Genomic DNA, 22,141 nt, shown 5'->3' with positions numbered 1-22,141 from the left:
ATCAGTATATCATAAACAAGACTTGATCCAATAAACACTGATAACTCTACATTACCCACAACACAATTACAAAGTCATCCATTACAAATAGTTAGTATTTATCAAAACATTTCTGCTAATGGATATCCTTTTGCTATCAATTGTTGTCAGTTGTGTTGTCCTGCCATTTCATGGGGTCTTCAACACCCCGTTCAAGTATACTCTCTCAGGCACAGATGCCTGAAAAAAATTACAAATACATTTATAGACCCAAAGAATAAATTCTCACCTCTACTGTAAACAGCACAGTTGCTCTTTCCATCCTCTGCACTGACCCACATCATGTCCATCAGCCAGCGAGGACCTCCACTCAGCATCAGCGAAACCTGCAACACAAAACATACACACCAGCTGTTTCTAAGAACTGCCAACTCGAACAAACCATCTGACCAACCACAGCCTAGAACTGGTTTCACCCAAAACTTGCCATTTTTGTGTGCAAATACAAATACATCAGACGGTCAGTGATGGACTGTGGACATGCCATCCGATGCTGAGACTATGTCTTAGTGAGCTTGTTTAAACAACTTCAACCATAAATGCATCATTCCTAAAAGCCCTTCCAAAGTTTTATCTCCATGTATGAGCGTGAAGAGAGAGGCGAGCAGGAAGCCACACCCTGTCCCGCTCACCCTCTGAATGGCTGTATTGTTAAAGACCCTCTGAATGTTCCACCTGATTAGATCTCATCCTTTGGGAGGTTTGGAATCCAGAATGGAGCGGCATGGACTTGGAGACTGAAGAATCGGAATGCTGAGCACTGATCTTTAGACACATTGCGCCCCTCTATCACCAGCATCACAGCTTCCTGAGACGCCACACTGGGATTTTAAAGAACCGGCATGGGTTTCAAAGAGATTTGATTTCATAACTGGAAGCAGAATGACTGAAATTAATGGATTTTTCTGTTAATATAAAAATAAAACTGTGCTCACAACTGTGTGTTATCTGTGATGTTGGGGTACTCCCTTGTGAAAACTAATTGCGCTTAATTGTATTGCCCTTAATTATTGAATGTCCACTTGTAGTGTACTTACATATATCATAAAAGTATATATATTTTTTATAAACTACTTACTATTTAGTCAGTTTTTGCCATTACATGTTTTCCGTTGTTCAGAAGTGGTTAGGTTTAAGGGATAAACACACCAAGCCGACACCAAGAACTAGTGGCGACGAAAGCAGACAGTGGGGTTGGCTCACATCGGCAGCGTCTGGGTCCAAAGTTGCCCTGACACACCAAACCAACGCTCGACAGCCAAGTAGCACGTCCGTTCTGCGCCTGCGTAAGATGAAATGCCTTTCCGTACCAGCAGGTGATTTTGTTCATCAGAAAGAAGAAAGTCATATACACCTAGGATGGCTTGAGGGTGAGTAAAGCTTGGGGTAATTTTCATTTGAAAGTGAACTAACCCTTTAACATGTATTTTGATTGGTCTACATAGGATTGAATGTCGAGAATGTAAAGGAGGAAGGGGCCCCATATTCACAGAAGAACAAGAGAGAGCTATCATAAACATGGTTTTGGTCAGCAATGTGATACGTCTCAGGGAAATTCAAACAAACTTCCTGAACGACCCCATATTTTTCAATTATGTCCATCAGGTCTCTCTAGCAACACTCGAATCCTTAAAAAACTATCACATACAGATGAAACAACTCTACCGAGTGCCATTTAAAAGAAATCCTGAAAGAGTAAAAGCCTGCAGCATGAATATGTGTAGGCAAGTAATGTAGACCTCAGAACTGTGCACTGCACACAGAGCCTTTTTACATGTACATTTATAGTAGGCTTATATTGACATTTTTTTAGACAGACTACACAACATCGTCACAGCAGAAGACCAAATGGATACAGAGCAGTGTCATCTGGGAAAATGCATCTTTCCACTGATCTGCTCTGGTACAAAACTGGTTTCATGAACATCCACAATTTTCACTTCAATACCTCACACCCTACTCTCCCTTCCTTAACCCCACTGAGGAGGTTTTTTTGGAATGGAGGTGGAAGGTTTACGATCTCCAGCCCTATGTCAGGATACCTCTCATTTAAGCCATGGAGGAGGTCTGTGACCTAATTGATGCCGGAGTTGTGTAAGGATGGATTCGCCATTCTAAAAGATTCTTCATAGAGGACATCGCCTGTGATGTGGTGCTATGGCCAGATGCAGCTAGGCGAAGAGATGATTCTTAGGTTCTTTTTTAAAATCATGCTTCCATTTTATCTCCACAAATGTTTTTGTTCATGCACTATATTGTATTTAGAACATGTTCCGATTTCCAGTGCAAAATGCAACCTTTGGAAATGCACGTATGTGTTGGCTGGTTTTACAATGTGGAGATGTATAAATATTTAAGTAATAAATGTGCAGTACTGGTCTTGTGTGCTGTGTTTGAGCAATATATTCATTTACTTTACTTTAAACAAAAATCAAAACCAGTCTATATAATTAGAAAAGTAGAAATGTTACTAACGTCTAAGATTGAGCACAGCACTTTGTAAGTGGTTCAAACAGAATCAGATTGTATGAACCATATTTGTGCCATATGGTATCAAAATTGGGTTTTGTTAAATTATTGTAAAGATTCAAATGAAGTTTCATTTTTTTTTCACAAGTTTCTGCTACTTGTGTGTGTGTGAATATGTGAATTGTGTGCTTTTAAAATTGTGCTTAAAGGGTTAGTTCACCCACAAAAATGAAAATAATGTCATTTATTACTCAGTCATGTCGTTCTACACCCGTAATAATTTTTGTGTGCCAAAAAAAACAAAATAATGACTTTTCAACAATATAGCGATGGGCCGATTTCAAAACAATGCTTCGGAGCTTTGTGAATCGAATCAGTGACTCGGAGCGCCAAAGTTATGCGATTTCAGCAGTTTAGCTGTTTGATAGGAGATCCGAGTCACTGATTCGATTCGTAAAGCTCCGAAGCAGGAACGACATGAGGGTGAGTAATAAATTACATTATTTTCATTTTTGGATGAACTAACCCTTTAAGCAATCGTAAAAAAACTGTAAAAGTATGCTAAAGTGTACTTTTTTTTTCACAAGTGTTTTTTTCCTCTTTGTGTCTGTCTTTCTATTTCTAATAGGCCATAAGACAAAGCCCCGTCAGCGCTGTCTGGGATTGACCAGTCGGCAGGAAGATGATACGATTCAGCAAAAATGCAGATATGGCCCAAGAGAGAGGGAGCGTGTGCTCCTGGAGAGATAAGCACAGTGATAACAGTCTGAGAGTCTGGAAAGCATTTGGTTTCCTTTCCTCCCCCATAGGGATATAAGGGGATGATGCTATTTTAGAGCTGGATGTTTCCTGATCCCTACAGGTAGCAGAGATCATATCCACTTCACCTCAAAGGGCTGTGATGACTTAATCTGAAATTAGTGCAAATTGATGACATGGGGCTCTGCTTGGGGTCCCTCCATATAAATGTAGACATTTATGCCAAACTAAAAATACAGGGTCCCATAAATCAACTTAAGGCTGGAATACACTACACAACTTTCAGAATCTTTTGATTAATTTGTAAAGGTTTAAAGAGAGAAAATGTGTATCGTAAACTAAAGGACTGAGCTTTCATGTCATTCCGAACACAAAAGTCACACATAAGCTGTGTCCCAATTCAGAGACTGCATCCTTCAAAGGCTGCATTTAAAGGCCGACAGCATCAATGAAGGCTGTCCCAATTCGATGGCTGCTTCGAATGCGGCATACAAATGCATCCTTATTTCCTTGTGCAGCGAAGGATAGAACGAGTGGATCATTTGCAGCCTAGCATATCCCAGGAATCATAGTGCACCTGTGATGACTGGATTAAATGTAAGTATTGGGTTTCAACTTACTCGTATATATAATGATACAAATGTAAAAAAAAATTAAATATTTTTTTTTTAAAGCCATTCAAATGTTGAATTATATTTTATTAAGATGCAATTTTATAGATAGTTTATACTCTTCATCATGTACATAAATGGACTAAGGTGAACATATTTAGCTGCTTGTCAGAGGCAGTTGACACAGTTGCTAGGAAGAGCAACCCTACATAGGCATAGACGAAACTTTGCAGACTTCGAAGGCATGGCCTTCGAAAGTTGCAGCCTCTGAATACGGGCACAGCTACAAATGAGGCGTGTGACAACAATATGTGTTCTAAAATAGTCTCAAAATTACAAACATGTTTGAACAAACATATTTGAGTCTGTGTCCATCATACACTATGCAATTTTCTGTGAAATCGGTCATCTCTGACTGCCCCAAATCTGCAGACTAGCTCTGACTTTTGGCAACTAGCTTTGACACCTCCAGATTGTTTATATTCCAACCTTTAGAGGAATTTGATGAGAAAATTCATATTGAAATCTCTTTTGATTGCCGATTTTGGTGTCTTGACAAATCCAAGCACAGTTTGAGACATTTTTGAGATCTCCTCCAGGGTAGATGCATGTGATCATTGTTTTCTAGAAAAATAAAAGCAGTAGTGAAAGTGAAATGAAAACTGAAGTACTTCATAAATGTTTTTGGTCTTATTGTGAATAATTCATCAGTGCACATAATTTTAAAGATAAAAGCTTTTCAATCATATTTCATGATTCACTTTTTAGCATTTGAATTTAGATTAGAGTTGGAGTATTTTAATATATTATTAATAATGTATTCATTTTAAATACCCAAGTCAGAGGTGTCCAATCCTGCTCCTGGAGGTCCTTCTGTACTGCAAAGTTTGCAATTAAACACACCAGATCCAGCTCATCAAGGTCTCATTGGGCATACTAGAAACTTCCAGGCAGGTGTGTTGAGGCAAGTTTGCGCTAAACTCCACAGGACAATTGCCCTCCAGGGTGAGATGGTCTTCACTACAGAACACGAGATCCAGAGGGCGAGGTTGGATCCAGATCCAACTCCTACCACTTTACATATCCTTAAACCAACCCATTTCCACCCCCTGGATCTAAACCTACTCATTTCCACCCCCTGGATCTGGATCCAAATCCTCCCACTTTACATATCCCTAAACCTACCCATCTCTGCCCCCTGGACCTAATCTCCACCCCCTGGATCTGGATACAACTATTCCCACTTTACGGGCGCTTCTCAATATCCCTCCTCGTTTCCTCGCTCCTCCATCCTCCATCCTATGACCCGGATACCGATCGAACTCAGCCATCTTGAAGGACATCTCAATTCTTTAACTGCACCACAAGGAGGCGAGGATCGAGGAGCGAGGAAGCTTCCTGAGGAGTCATGAGCGAGGATACACAGGTGCATCCTTTGCGGAAGTCTTTCTCGTCGAGAAACCTGACGCACGCATAAATTCTCCTCCCCCTATATATCTGTTAAATGTATGCTTTAAATTTAAATGTATGCTTTAATGTATGCAGTTTAAATAAAGTTTACATCTTACATATTTCATCGGAGCATCTTGCTTTATTAATATTTATTATATATTTTTTTTAAATAATCAACTTTAACAACATATGGGTAGATCCCTTGAGTGCAGCTAATGACGCTTTGAAGTGACGCTAAAAGGTGCGAGGATATATCATTTCACTTGATTCAATTCCTCCGTCCTCGCATCTTTTCCTTGTGTCCTTCCCTCGCATCCTGAAAGGGTGGAGCTAAGATGCGAGGAAAGGAAACGAGGATGCACAAATAAGAATTGAGAAGCACCCTACATATCCCTAAACCTACCCGTCTCCACCCCCTGAATCTAAACCTACCCATCTCCACCCCCTGGATCTGGATCCAACTCCTCCCACTTTACATATCCCTAAACCTACCCATCTCCGCCTCCTGGATCTAATCTCCACCCCCTGGATCTGGATCCAACTATTCCCACTTTACATATCCCTAAACATACCCGTCTCCACCCCCTGGATCTAAATCTACCCATCTCCACCCCCTGGATCTGGATCCAACTATTCCCGCTTTACATATCCCTAAACCTATCCATCTCCGCCCCCTGGATCTCATGTTCTGCAGTGAGGGGCTACTGTACAGGACCTAGTTTGGACAGTCTTCCTGCAGCACTATTGGAAGTTTGCTGATGCCCCATAGTGGGCCCCGGTCCCATGGTTGAGAATCACTGCTGTAGGGTGTTGTGAGTGATTGAAAGGGCATTTTTCATACACTTGCTAAGCTTTTGCTAGTTGGTTGCTATATGGTTACTTAGCTCACCCTCATGTATCTATGACATTCTGGTCTCTAGATGTCCCAGGTGCCCCTTTCAGTGCAAGTTGAGTTATGCACAGAACTTTAATTCTTATGCTTAGAGGTTTGTTAAGATCACTAACATAAAATATGTGTGATAGTAACAGTGACGTTTGACTTGTCTTACTAAACAACAATAAAAACATGTGAGAACCAAACAAACATTTTGCGTAGTTTGTTTACCTTCCACGTGCGACCTGTGTACTCACTTACAGTACGTATAGAGTCTCCTTTTAAAGCCTCACCCTCAGAATGGAGCCGCAGAAAGAGAGAGAGGTTTGTGCAGATCTGACTGTGTGGGAATACTTCATGAAAAAGACAGAGTCTACACAGCACTCCACTCTCCTTGAGTCATTTCTTTCTCTTTCTGCCTGTCTCTCTCTCCGCTGAATCCTCTTTCCCCTTATCAGGCCAGCACAGGCCTCCATCGGCCTCTCCCCACTCTGACAGGAGCAACAACAATGGGCCTGCGATACCAGTCCGCTTCACAGGGTAAACCTGCCACGGGCACAGATTACCCGTGACACACACACTCACTCTCTCTCTCATACACTCCAAAACACAACACCACCTTCTCCAAGGCCTCAAAATACAAAATGGACACAAAAACCTTTTAAATGATTTAACTTCTCTCTCTTGCTCTCTTTTCAATTTGGTCTCTATGTCTATAGTCTTACTGTAATTACCCACGATTCACTAAGACTGTATGTATGCCTTTAAAAATTTGGTGGACAAAGCAAAATCACAATAGTACCAATTAATGTTAAGTCATGTGATATTGATGGTATTTATTAGATGAGTGTACCAGAACAAACACCACAACAATGTCATAATTATCAAAACTATGGGTGTACAATTTTAGGTTGTCAATTAAAGAATCACGATGGAAGCAAACTGGTTTAAGTCACAATAACACATTTATTGTGAAGGTTGATTGTATCATTTGTATATGAAGTTAGCTTCGTTAGCCCTTTTGCTAAAAGTATAATCACACAACTGCATCTCTCTGTACACCTAACGTGTTTTATTTTGTTTCAAGCATAAAAAAGGCATCAAAAAAAGCTTCTTAGCTGGTAAGTGAAAAAGTAAAACCCAACTGTGCTTTGATTTACACATGGCTCTGAATTATGAACTAATTAGAAAGAACTCTCCTAAGAAAATCAGGTTATCATGTCCATATTTTGCAAATAAGCAAAACAAAAAAACCCACCTTGTCACTTCCTCCTGTGGCTACCTCAATCTTCCCAGGGAAAGGACCCCACGTGGTTCCCAGAAGAAGTGCCTGACAAGAAAATATCCTTCTCTCCCCTCCTTCACCAACCATTTTCAGCTCCCCTGTAGAAGAAAAAACAAAAACTAGTTCAGCCTGATTCTAACTTCTTGTTGATGTTGCACCAAAAATATCTCTTCCAAGTACACCACAGTTCAAAAGTTTGGGGTAAGTAAGATTTATGCCAGTCTTCAGTGTCACATGATCCTTCAGAAATTAAGAAAGACATTTATACAGCTTTGGAGCAACTTGTAAATGATAACATCATTTTCATTTTGGGGTGAACTATTCCTTTAAGTGCATCTTTAATGAATAAAAGTATTTATTTCTATAAAAAAAATAGAATGTGCACGGTATGTGTACAGGGCAGCAGGTAGTAGTTATATAATATGATGTATTGTATTGTATATTATGTGCATTTCCATCTGGGGTAAATCCATCTGGGGAAACCTGTAGTTTAGAGTCTTGCTCAAGGGCACAATGCTGAAAGTTCATCAGGTTCAAACCTACATTTTTTTTTCACAGTTACCAGCCCAGATCATTAACCAAAACATCACACAACTCCATGAGCAGACTAAGCCTCAGTTTGAGCACATAGGAGCTCAATTAGAAATCATACACCCATCCATTGGACCCTCTCCTGGGTGACCCTGCCTGTCTCTTTGATTAGGCTTTCGCTCACTGCTTTGACAGGGCTTCAGATAAGGTGGATTAAGCCTCTTTCTGCTGAAAGTTTTGATGTGAACAGTGCAGAAGCGTGTTAAATTATCCAGTTTCAGGAGGAGATGCGAAATGCAAAAGGCAGATGGATTGATAAATAAAGAAAATCTTTAGGCAGTGCTTTCAGGAGATCAGGGTTAAGCCTTTACACCCATCCCCTCTCTGGATTAATGGATGTATTTAACTACAGAAGGGCACAAGTGGGGGGCATGACTCAAAAATGCTTAATATACATATATTTTTTTATGAATTATACATAACAATACTTTACATATGATGACCTATGTTTGTACTCCAGAACAATTTAAGGGGAAAACATGTCAAATACGTCTTATAACTGACTAGAACTAAATTTATGCATAAGTGAGAATTTTTTTTTTAATGAAATTAAAAATAAATTAATTCAATTAAAATGTAAATAATAAAGGGATAGTTCACCCAAAAATGAAAATTCTGTCATTAATTACTCACCCTCATGTCGTTTCTCACCCATAAGTCCTTCGTTCATCTTCAGAACACAAATTAAGATATTTTTGATAAAATCCAATGGCTCAGTGAGGCCTCCATTGACAGCAAGATAATTAACACTTTCAGATGCCCAGAAAGCTAGTAAAGACATTTAAAACAGTTCATGTGACTACAGTGGTTCAACCTTAATTTTATGAAGTGACAAGAATACTATTCGTTCGCCAAAAAACAAAATATCGACTTTATTCAACAATATCTAGAGATGGCCAATTTCAAAACACTGCTTCATGAAGCTTCGAAGCTTTCCGAATCTTTTGTTTCGAATCAGTGTTTCGGAAGTGTGTATCAAACTGCCAAAGTCACGCCCCCCAATGGTGAACCATTGAAATTTCGAAATCAAAAAAGTTGAAAAGTTTGATACACGCTTCCGAACCACTGATTCGAAACAACAGATTCTTAAGGCTTTGAAGCTTCATGAAGCAGTGTTTTGAAATCGCTCATCACTGGATATTGTTGAATAAAGTCATTATTTTGTTTTTTTTGGCACACAAAAAGTATTTTTGTCCCTTCATAACATTAAGGTTGAACCACTGTAGTCACATGAACTGTATTAAATATGTCTTTAGTAGCTTTCTGGGCATTGAAAGTATCTTGCTGTCAATGGAGGCCTCACTTATCTATCGGATTTTATCAAAAATATCTTAATTTGTGTGTGAAAGGTGTGAAACAACATGAGGGTGATGACAGAATTTTAATTTTTTTTCAGCCATTTCAATAATCAAAAAATAATAAATAATAAAAATAATTAAATAATAAAAGATTTTCAGCAAATAACGTCAGAAATTACAACATTTTATAGTCTACTTTTATAGTAATTTTCCCCCATTCACTTTACTGTATGGAGAAGAGCATAATGAACATTCTGCAGAACATCTTCTTGTGTGTTCTTTATGGAAGAAAGAAAGCCAAATGAGTTACGAGCAAAATGAGGGTGAGTAGATCTAGACTGTAAATTTCAAGTTAACATGAAACCACATTACAGAACTAAGTAGATTTGTAAAGGTTAAAGAAGATATTTTGGATAATATTGGTAGCCAAAATAGTCTCTGTTCCCATTGACTTCTATTGTACAGACACACACACACACACGTCTGGTTCACTATACACACACACACACACACACACACACACACACACACACACACACACACACAATGGAAGTCTGTGGGAACTAAAAATTATTGGCTACCAACAATTTTCAAAATACTTCTTTAGGAAGTCAGATGGTTGGTGGGGTGAAGTATAAGAGATTTTTGACATAACCCAAAAAGGAAAGTTATCTTAGAGGTGGAGCAAGTTATTACATTTTGACAAAAGATTAAATTTTTTTTCTCTCTCTGCAATCATGTTCTCAGATCATCCACAATAACAACAGCAGCATGTATTGAGAAAATAAAAAGGGTCAAATTTGATTTCATGTTAACTTTAAAACTAAGAACAGACTTATAATTTAATCCAATGGTGGAGAAAATCAATGTTAAAGGAAAAAGATTTTTTTCTTTCAAAATATTTTGTACCGTTCCACTTCAATACATCAAATGAACATTAGGCCACTCGCAATATAGTCACTCAAAAATGTAGTCACACTCCAAAGCACTTCGGGAACGTTGGAGTACTAAAATAAACAAAAGTCATTATCAAAAAAAAATGACTGAGGGAATTGATCCACTGTTCTTCTACGTTAGAGCCAAAGTGAACTAATCAAAAGCACTGTCTGCCACAGAGAAACCAGCAAACCGCCCTTTTCTGCACCTCTCTCCTTCCATACTGTCCCTCTCTTCCATCTCTCTCTCTCTCTCAGTGGTCTAATCTGTGAGGGACTTAAAGGGACCTTATCTCCGGGCTCTCCTGCTTCATTTCATGCTTGATTTACTTTAATTTGTCTGATAGGGCAGCAGGATTTGGAGACGGCCCATCTTTGGCTTGGGTGACGAGTGAAAAAAAAAAAGCCACTCTGATATTTCTCTGGCACATTGTCGCGGGTTTTTGACTTCTCTCCTCTCTCTCTGCCACGAGTTCCTGGAGAGAGAGACGGGAAAAGGGCAAGAGAGAATGTGCGAGAGAATGAGAAAGATCTCAGTGTGGTGTAGCAGGCTGTTTGAGTGTGCTTTGAGTCAAGCAGCCAGAGAAGAAAAGGATTGTGGGAGTGTAGCATGATTGTGCGATGTAGTCCTTCGCAGGCAGAGATGTCAGAGGCAAAGTGCACTACGTGGATGAGTAGGGTCCAAACAGACCGTCTGCCCTGGGCACACAATGTTGTACTCAGTTTATTTAGGAATATAACTGTACTCTGTTTAAGATTAAACACAATGGCTCTCATTTATGAAAATCAAAATCGAATTTATTGTTGTGTAGATTGCCACGATGAACCGAATGCGACAATATACATAAGAATAGTTTTATAAATGGTTTAGGCATAAATTTGTTCTGCTTGTGTTTCATGAACGTGGCTCAATAAGTATAAAACATAATTAAGAAGATATAAAAAATAATCAGCACATTTTTCTTTTTTTAATTTATAAAATAGTTTTTAAAATTTAATCTCCATGATTTTGTATATGGCTTTTTTGCAATCAATAAATTGCACTGGGTACTGTATGTATAATCCATATTATTTGGCCAACAGATAAATGGATACTTTTAAATATAACTGTAAATTTAACAATAAATATGGGCGTTAAGATGAAAATTATGTACATTTTTTTGTAAGGAACAACATTTGCATTTGGGAGCTCACTAATATGTACGTTAATATCAGTCAAACATCCACTCATTCATCACATTAAACCCCATTCAAAGGTGTCTATCTGACTACCTTCCCCGTCGAGGCCCTTAAAAGGGAAGCACAGAGTTTCGACTTCCTCTTGCGTGTGTTTCGGGCTAAAGCGATTTACTCTCCGGGCTCTTTTTTTTCAGCTGAAATAAAATTGACGAATATATTCATCTCCCAGCGGTGAAGGGCAGAGGGCTTCACACTGACAGTCTCCGTATTTGAAACTCGCAAAATCCACCTCCTCCCCTCCCAAAAACCAGCTCCAAACCAGAGAGCATTGAAATTCCCCTCGCAGCGCTGCGCGGGATTTGCTAAACGGCGGGGTGTGTGTGCGCGCGGCTGATAAACGGAGTGATGATCCAGCAACACGTCTTTATCCTCGCGCTCCGCTTTAATTAACGCCGGCTTGTTTGTTGAAAAGATGATTAATATGCCAGTGAAAATGGCCTAATTGAATACCGCAACAACCCACACAATCAGGGAGGAACACGCTGTTTTGTTTTGTGTAGATTAGCCCTTTTATCAATGTCATTATTTATATTATTATTATTATTACGTGGTATTTTAATTCAACTGACAGCCCCATCCCCCCACACCCCTCCTCCAGGCATAAAGAGGGACAGGCGTATCGTACAGACAATGAATGAGCCACATTGTGTCCGTTTGAGGAGGGGTCAAGAGGAGCCACAAACTTTTGTCAGACAGTCAAAGATCTCCCGGCTCAGGATGATTTTTGAAGTGAATGCTTTCCTAATGCTGTTCTATACAGAAAGGTCACATGCATGTTTAGTGATTTCTATTCCTATTTTAGACTACCTCAGAAAATAATTTTAACTCCCGTCTGTTGGGAAAAAAACAAGCATTTTTTGTTTATTGGGAAGGAAGGGTTTAAATCACAATGTAACAGATGGCAAATCTTTTCTTCCATATTGTGGAATACAATTAATAAAAAAGAAAAATATTCATGCTGGTTCTGTCTACTGTTTAGATGAAGGCAGATCTGAATGCGATCTTGCAGTCGATTGTAAGAAAGTGAAATTTCTCGGAATTTAACCCTTCCAAGTTAGTGCACATGCATTAGGAGTAGCGAACACACACACACACACATACACTGCAAACTGTAGACACACACACCTGGAGCAGTGGGCAGCCATTTTGCTGTGGCGCCCAGGGAGTGATTGGGGTTAAGTGCCTCGTTCAAGGACACCCATTTCCTGTCGGTATTGGGAATCGAACCCGCAACCTTCAGGTTACCAGTCTGACTCTCCAAAACAACAGGCCACGACTGCCCCCTGAAAGAGGCGGGGTTTAAGGTTGAGTTATGACATTTGGTAATACTTTAGTCTTTGTTATACATGTTACATCTATAGTAATGACAGTAAACTGTGCATAATTACAAGCAACTAACCCTAAACCAAAGTCTGTCACTGTAAGATTATTACATGTTGTTAATTAATAATACTCAGTACTTACATTGAGTAGTATTATAATTACATTGTAACAAAGATAACAAAGGATTAGTTCACTTCAGAATTCAAATTTCCTAATAATTTACTCATCTCCATGTCATCCAAGATGTTTATGTCTTTCTTTCTTCAGTCAAAATGAATTTAAGGTTTTTGAGGAAAACATTCCAGGTATTTTTCTCTGTATAGTGGACTTTAATGGCTACCAACAGGTTGAAGGTCCAAATTGTAGTTTAAATGCAGCTTCAAAGGGCTCTACACGATCCCAGCCGAGTAATAAGGGTTTTATCTAGCGAAACGATCGGTCATTTTCTAAAAAAAAAAATATATATATATACTATTTAACCATAAATGCTTATCTTGAACTAGCTCTGCGACGCGCCATGCATTATGTAATCACATTGAAATATTCTATTTCCCATAGACTTTTGGAAAATCGCAGAAAATAAGCTCTGTGTTTAACAAAGGGTTATGACACTTACACGTTTTGTCTATCAAGATAATCTTTACAAGTGAACACAACATTTATAGAATTTGAAGCCTAAATAAAGTCGTCAGATATAAAAGGCTAACAGTAGGCTATAAACGAACTACAGCACACCATGGTCGCGGATCAACGTCATTACCACCAAGCTTCCTCAAACTTTATTTAAAAAACAACTTTATTTAAAAACATGCTCGCTGATTATGATCTGTGCTGTTATGAATACTTATCAACTTTTTCATGAGAAATGCTGTCCAAATGTCCCCTTTTTAATGATGACGTCTAAAGTCCCTACCAAAGGAAATAGTCCCTTTTAGCAATTTGTTAGCAACCGCCGATTTTAAGACACAGTAAAAGTTTAAAAAAATCACAAGTGGGTTATAACTGGTGTGTTTTATGTCATAGATCAACACGTGAAAGTATTTAGAGGCTTTGTTAACAACAGACCTTATTTCAGGCGATTTAGCAAAAACCCATTCAAAAAACCCATAGACTTTATGGCGTTGGAACCAGAAGTCCAAAAATGCTAACTTTCTTCCGGGTTTTGCCTACAAAAATGCGTCATCCCTGAGGCACTCTATATGTGGCGCATTGCAGAGCTAGTGCAAGATGAGCATTTGTGGTTAAAAAGTATTAAATTTTTTAGAAAATGACTGCTACATAAAACCCTTATTTCTTGTCTGGGATCAAGTAGAACCGTTTGAAGCTGCATTGAAACTGCAATTTGGACCTTCAACCCGTTGGTAGCCGTTAAAGTCCACTATATGGAGAAAAATCCTGGAATGTTTTCCTCAAAAACCATCATTTCTTTTCAGCTGAAGAAAGAAAGACATAAACATCTTGGATGACATGGGGGTAAGTAAATTATCAGGAAATGTTTAATTCTGAAGTGAACTAATCCTTTAAGATCCAGTGCAACCTACTTTAAAATCAGAAATATGTGCATTGTATCTTTTATTGTTTTTTTAATGTAAGTTGTATAATTGGTGATCAACAGTTTACCACAGATGCTGTCCATGAGTTTAAGCTTGTACCGAACTCAGAAAATTCCTTTAAAAGAGTTGAGAATATCTGCTTAAACAATCTGAAATCAAGGAGGCCATATAAGATAATGAATACCCTCAGTTTGATTCAGTTCATGTCCCATGATGCTCTGTCTAAATGTCAGAAGTCTGAAATCCGTACATGTATCTCTCTCTCTCTCTCTCTCTCTCTCTCTCTCTCTCTCTCTCTCTTCCAGTTAGCTGTGAGCTCAGTGGTCAGCTGCTCTCAGTTCTGGTTTACATGTTCTCTGCCGTGTTCCTGCTCCCTGTGTGAAAAGGCTTTAGGGGGCTCAATCAGTGGGACTTTGATGTCGACTGCAGCTGTAATGATTTCATATTGTTCCAGGGATTTCTCTAATCCACTACACTTTCATTAAAATCCCTCACTCCATCCTGCCTTCTTCTGAGAGGAGTCGGACAGAATCGGGCTCCTTTCGTTCATCTCTCACTCTTTTTTTTGACAATCATTCCTTCTTCCACTGCAATATTCATTGGGAAGTTAGAACTGTAGATGCTAATTCAATTTAAGATGTTGGAAGTCATTACATGTAATGCTTTAATTTGTAAATTATGAGGTCCAGGAACAAGGTCTAGTGATGGATCCAGCTGGCAGGGTCATGAAACAAAAGAAAAAAAGTGTGGTCTGACACACTAAAACTTCATCACTCCCATCAACAAAACTATAAAATAGTAGTTGCAATTCAGCTTCAGACAGACAGGTCTAGTTGTGCTTGTGGAAATCCAAATTGCTGTATTAACTACATCCACATCCTCTAAATGGATCTAACATATTCCTATTCATGAAACGCTCTGTTTTCTCTAGTGTGCAAGTACCCTTTGTTTTGTTGTGTCATGACATTTGCTTTCAGTACAGATTGAGTGTGATGTGCATTGAAAAAGTGTTACTACAGTAATGGTTTCCTATTAAGATGCATTGGGGTAAATGAATATGCAAATAAGTTTATTGTGCTACTGTAGCAAAGAAGATTCTCTCCTCTATGAATAAAAAATAGTGAAACACAAGAAACAGTGTGTGCCGCCTCTGATTAACCAAACACTGTATTGTTACTTTTTGTTTTACATTTTTACGGTGATATCACATGACAACATTATAATATTTATATTTCTCATTAAACGTACACAACCATTCAAAAGTTTGGGGTAAGTACATTTTTTTTTAAATAAATTAATACTTTTATTCAGCAAGGATGCATTAAATTAATCAAAAGTCAATTATAAAGGCATTATAAAAACATATATAATGTTAAATAAGATTTTCACTTCAAATAAATGATGAAGAAAAAAATGATAATAATAAGAAATGTAAATGTTTCTTGAGCAGCAAATCAGCATATTACAATGATTTCTGAAGGATCATGTGACACTGAAGACTGAATTGATGACTGCATGCTAACAATTCAGCTTTGCCATCAGAGAAATAAATTACATTATATAAGTAAAAATAATAATAATATTTCACAACATTTCTGGTTGTACTGTAAAATTGTTTTAGAAGCTTATGAGGTGATCCAAAACCAAAAAGGTGCAAGAAATGACACAAATGTGACCCTGGGCCACAAAACCAGCCATAAGGGTCAATTTTTTTGAAATTGAGATTTCTGAAAGCTGGATAAATAAGCTTCCCATTGATGTATTGTCTGTTAGGATAGAACAATATTTGGCCAAGATACAACTATTTAAAAATCTAGAATATGAGGGTGCAAAAAATCGCCTTTAAAGTTGTCCAAATGAAGTCCTTAGCAACTCATATTACTTACAAAAATTTTTGATATATTTACGGTAGGAAATTTACAAAATATCTTCATGGAACATGATCTTAATATCCTAATGATTTTTGGCATAAAAGAAAAATCGATCATTTTGACCCATACAATGTAGGCTATTGCTACAAATATACCCGTTTGACATGTGACTGGTTTTGTGATCCAGGCTCACAAATTAAGCATCAATTCTAGATATGCCGTGTCTATTGGCTTGGCATACCGAGGCTCAAACTGTTCAGAGGAGACAAAAACACTCTTTCCTGATCAGATAAGAAAACACTCATTATTGTTAGAATGAGTCTGTAACCTAACTAATCATGTTTATTCAGAGGACTGGAGGGAGAGAAAGAGAATCCAGAGATAGAGACCGCAACAAAGAGCGTGAATATCAGTATGCGGTGATATCTCACCATCAAGAACTGATTACAAAGACCCGTGATCAGATATAAAGATAGGAGAGAAGTCAGCTCAGTTTGGCTCTGGCACTAGTGACTGTATTGTGTAAATCTAGTGTGAACACGCAAGATAAAGCACCTCCCAAAATGGCATTATTACATTATCAGATTTCATGCTTTTAAAGAGAACAAGGCTTATTACATTACATCATTTGGCTGCACCTTTCAGACTCATTGTATCTGTATCTGTCCTATGCTGCGGTTTCTGTACAATTGTGGCATATAAAAGGTGTTTGTAAAAAAAAAAAAAATGTTTCACTAAGCATTCTCTTCCACAAAAAAGAAGGCTGTTTACAGTGTTTACCGCACAGTATAAGTAGTGCACAAGTATTCCATTTAGAATGTATTTTGAGTTGCCTACCTAGCATTTATGAGCTTAGATGCTTCTGATTTTGGTACTTTGTGAGCTGACTCAGTATGGGAAAATGTTTAAATGTCAATGAATACGATGTATAATCTGTATAAACCTACTTATAAACCTATTTATTCTGTTTTGTTCATATTCTGAGGTCCTTGCTCACCATTGTGAAAAAGAAATGCACTAATTTTTTGTGTGTTGACAGCCTAATAAAGCACATGTAAAGTATTTGATTTAAATTGTAACTGTAGTGTGTTATTCAATATTACATTTAAAGTTAATATGCTTTAAAAGAACTAAATTGTATCTATATTATTACAAATGTGTAATTACAAATATGTGATGCGATCTGGGAAAACCCGTCGGATGTCGCGATGGAACGTTTTCAGTAAAGTCAAAAAATAGGTTGAATGTCATTTTTTTTGTCAAAATTGGGTTTTCATTAAATTATCATTCTATAACATCTTGTCTATCATCTCTGAAAATATCTTGGCAAAATTTGCCTGTTAAGTGCAGAAAAATAGCGATTTATAGTGGTAAAGCTGTCTTTCTCTAACTTTACTGTTTAAGAACACACCCAGCGGAGGTTAAAAAAAAAGGGCCATAGCTTTCCCTCTCTTAACACTACAAAGACAGCCCACCTATCAAAATAAACCACATAACATGTAGAATGAAGGTGTATTAATGCAAATTTCCTGCCAGTCCTGTATAAACTACGGCACACAAAGAATTTATAATTTTTTTTCTAATACAACGTTATTGTGAGAAGGCAGAGCAGAAGAGAACAACAGAGCTATAATGAACACACATGTTCTAATTATGTGTTTATTAGAGGTTGAATTCAAATCAAATTGCCAAACTGCCCGTACTACTTCTGAATAGCATGTCTACTTCAAAAATGTATGAAAATATGGAAATATATGGTTCAGATCACTCAAATAAATGGAGACTCCCTTAAATGGTCAGATATAGAGCTTGGGTGTCATCTAGTGAACTGCGCCCAAATAAAATCTTACTGAAAGCTCATTTTTGAAATTTGGAATGTTGACATTTTTGGCTTTTATTTTCTTGCAGTTTAAGAGTAAAACATGCTTTATAATATATTATTATAAAATATAAACAATTATATTTTTACATTTTCATAAAATTAAACTTCTATAACTTTTTTTTATTTCACTTTCATAATTTATTTCACTTCTGCAATAATCTGACTAGTGTCTTTTTTAAAACAAGACCAACCTTAGGTCTATATTCCAAAGCATTGTTGAATTACATTACATTTATGTTTGGATAGTGCATTTTCATGTCTATGCGAAATTACAATTAATTTAATTGTAAATTAAGTGTCCGAAAACATTACCTTTAGTGTGCACTTAAGTATATGTGACCCTGGACCACAAAATCAGTAATGAGGGTAAATTTTTTAAATTGAATGCTGAATAATTTGTTAGGATAGGACAATATTTGGCCAAGATACAACTATTTGAAATCTGGAATCTGAGGGTGCAAAAAATCTAAATATTGAGAAATCGCCTTTAAAGTTGTCCAAATGAAGTCCTTAGCAATGCATATCCACTCACAAAAATAAATTTTTGGTATATTTGCGGTAGGAAATTTACAAAATATCTTCATGGAACATGATCTTTACTTAATATCCTAATGATTTTTGGCACAAAAGAAAAATCGAAAATTTTGACCCAATGTATTGTTGGCTATTGCTACAAATATACCCGTGCGACTTATGACTGGTCTTGTGGTCCAGGGTCACATATTCTTTTAAAGTATATTATTTCCATACGCACTCTTTTTATAAGTATCCTAAAGTATACTTCTTTTTCACAAGGGTATGTTGCATTGTATAAGTGTAAGATGTGGTAAGACGGTTGAGATGTGATTGGACAGCTGTCTTACTTGGACCGTCCCATTCCTCTGCTGTCAGTGGGCTGGGCTGGACCCTCTCCTCTTGTCCATCACTGTCTTGTTGTTCCACCTTTAAACTTGCGCACAATTCACCTGTAAAAAGACATCAAAGCTTAGCTGTACGTGAACAAGCGGCTAAAACGTAGCACAATCAGTAAACCTGACAGCGACGGCCGATCAGGCTCTCACACCGGCAGCAGCTGTTCATTTTCTTTCATTTAAAACCCTTATTCCTTGTAATTCCAATGTGCAGTTTCTCATTTTGGATTCTTTCAAGTGTCTACTGTGGGATTTTATGCTCATTTCTTTAGAGAGAATGGAAAAGAGACAGAGAGCAAGTCCCTGGACCCACCTTGATCACAGACTCGCTGCCTGTGTTAAGCCCTGTGACGAAACTTATTGGAAATGTTTAATTACAGTGTTGGGAAAGAAATTAAGCTACAAGATGATTCCTTAATTAAGCTGTGATTAAGGATTTTCTGCCTTTGGCTCTGACACCACGGGCAAAGTACTATTTAACACCGTCACAGGCAAGAGAAGTTAACTCCAAGAACAGGCCTATTTACCTCAGATCCTCATACAACTTCTCACACACACACAAACAGAGGGAATCAGTCCGTGTCCTCTGCGGACAGGAAATTCCTTTCTAGCGACAGGAATGGATAAAACCTTATGATCTTAAAACTCAAGCTGAATAAATACAGGGACAGAGCCAAACATTAAACCTTCTTGAAGGGACAAGAAAATAGCACCTTAAAGCTAGTGTGTGTTCAAACAAGGGGGTTTTAATGTATTTGGACAAATTAAGAGTAAAAAAGAGCAATATAATAACAAAACATATGGCAAAATAAGATTCAATAGGATTTTTTCCCGATAGGATATATTCTCAACACATCTTAACAGGAAACGTGAACATTTTACAGATCCATCTATTTGTTCTGGAGTAATTAATTCATTATAAATATTAAAGCATAACTTATCAAGGTGTCATGATCTATTCTGTTATTTTTGACATTTTCATTATACGGTTCACAGATGAAATATTCTATTATATAACTTAACACATTGGTAATGAACCTCGACCGGAAAACTGACGGTTTCACATATTTATTTATTCATGCTCAAGTAATTAATAAGCATTTCTGCAGTCCTGAGAGCGGCTTGAAATGACCCCACAGAAGAAATCATACACGGTAAATCATAACTCATTTTCATCAGGTATAGGTGTCATGATCTATACTTTTATTTTTGACATTTCCATTATACGGTTCACAGATTCAAAAAGCAATTATGCGATCAAGTTTGGCGGCCCAGGGTGGGGTGGGGGGTGGGGGGGGGGTATCAAGAAAAACAATAAATATTCAAAAATGTTTCTTTGCCATTGCCCTTCAAAACTTAATAGGTCAAAACATAAGAGGAAATGAAAAAGAATTGCCCCTCTTCCTTTTCAACAAGAACAAAAGAAAACCGGCACACATCGTTCAACCAATTTTGAACAAAAAAGAAAAAGTGATTGTTCTTTTGAAGATTGCATGCTCGAAGGCAAAACAGGTAGTTTACGCAGTTGACTTTGCCGTCGCAAACTTTTGGACATTGGGGATAGCGAGACAGGCATTTCAAAGAGAAGATTCATCGTTTACAAATAGAAAAGCATAACGTTAGGACGCTGAGTGAATTTCAAATGGCTGGGGGGGCTCTGAATTATCCCGTTGTGACGGTAAGGTGTGGCCGGCAGAAACGCCTGTAATTGAATTTCAGTTCAAAGAGCTGATGCTATTAGCTCGAGTTTGATGGTGGAAGCCTGCAGCAAATACCAGCAACTCTGTTGTTATTTACTATGACCAATAACCCTGTTAGTAACATATACAGTAGGTCTCAAAATGCCATATTTCTTCAATCTTCTCTTTCATATTCAAATTCAATTTCAGCACAAAACCAAACATTGCTTTGAGCTAAAGGGGCTGCGGTGGGAAGGTGCGAAAAGATTGTGTGTTCTAGAAAAGGTCTGATACTTCTAACATTTACAGAGGATTGTGGAATATAATATACATATACATATACACACACACACACACACACACATATATATATATATATATATATATATATATATATATATATATATATATTTATTTTTTTATTTTTTTATTTTATTTATTTATTTTTTTTTCCTGCAATATAATGTGGATTGTGATATGAAAACTGTTTCACCAGATGAATACCCCTATTTGGAAATAATTAATCATTCTAGAATGACTGGGGTGATTATGTAGGGGAGTGAAACTGCATAGAAAACAATAAACAAATTACAAGCATAGATAAATACAACAGAACAAAGATACAAATGAAATAAACAGTGCTTTAGCCTATGTTTTTCAGGTAAGTCTAACAGTATTCAGGTACAGAAATTGAATAATCAAATGTAAAATAACACTGCGTAGTCTTTACTGTATAAATTAAATACAATAAACCCTTTTTAAAGCTACAAAACTGATTTTCTCTTTGTATTTTGTAGTTTGATTAACATTAATGACTCAAACAGCAGTGAGTATATTAGATAACGATAAATAACCATTTTCTTTTTTGACGTTCACATTATGTTCATGGCCTGACAAAGACCTTGTGTCCATTTTAATACATTTATCTTTGGGAGCAACAGTGGCAGTGTGCCGATTTTTGATTATTTTTACATTCACATTAGCCATAAGCGACTGTGTTTAGACAAGCAATTTGACATAATTTTGCATATATGTGTCCTTTCAAGTGCAAATAGTCGAAGAGAGAACAGAATTAGGTGTTCGTGGCTCTGTGTGTTTGCAAAAAACACAGAAAACACGAGTTTCGAAATAAAGGAACACTCCACTTTTTTGAAAACAGGCTCATTTTCCAACTCCTCTAGAGTTAAACAGTTGAGTTTTACCATTTTCGAATCCATTCAGCTGATCTCCGGGTCTGGCGGTACCACTTTTAGCATAGCTTAGCATAGTTCATGGAATCTGATTAGACCATTAACATCTCGCTCAAAAATGACCAATGAGTTTCAATGTTTTTCCTATTTAAAACTTGACTCTTCTGTAGTTAAATCGTG

At 37.4% G+C, this 22,141-nt stretch overlaps 1 protein-coding gene across 1 annotated transcript in view; it reads right to left on the bottom strand.

The window, feature by feature from the left end:
* zfpm2b (zinc finger protein, FOG family member 2b) overlaps positions 1-22,141 on the bottom strand; it is a 57,051-nt gene that overhangs the window by 19,257 nt on the left and 15,653 nt on the right. Inside the window, exons 3-5 of the mRNA XM_067412081.1 lie at positions 19,045-19,146; positions 7,463-7,587; positions 269-365 (exon numbers count right to left, since the gene is read on the bottom strand). Of these exons, the coding sequence (XP_067268182.1) occupies positions 269-365; positions 7,463-7,587; positions 19,045-19,146 (324 nt within the window). The remainder of the gene's footprint in view (positions 1-268; positions 366-7,462; positions 7,588-19,044; positions 19,147-22,141) is intronic.

The sequence above is a fragment of the Chanodichthys erythropterus genome, chromosome 15 (genome assembly GCF_024489055.1).
Source record: "Chanodichthys erythropterus isolate Z2021 chromosome 15, ASM2448905v1, whole genome shotgun sequence".
NCBI classification, from domain to species: Eukaryota; Metazoa; Chordata; class Actinopteri; order Cypriniformes; family Xenocyprididae; genus Chanodichthys; species Chanodichthys erythropterus.
The sequence above is the reverse complement of the archived record's forward strand: the minus strand, read 5'-3'. Positions and strand labels throughout refer to the sequence as shown.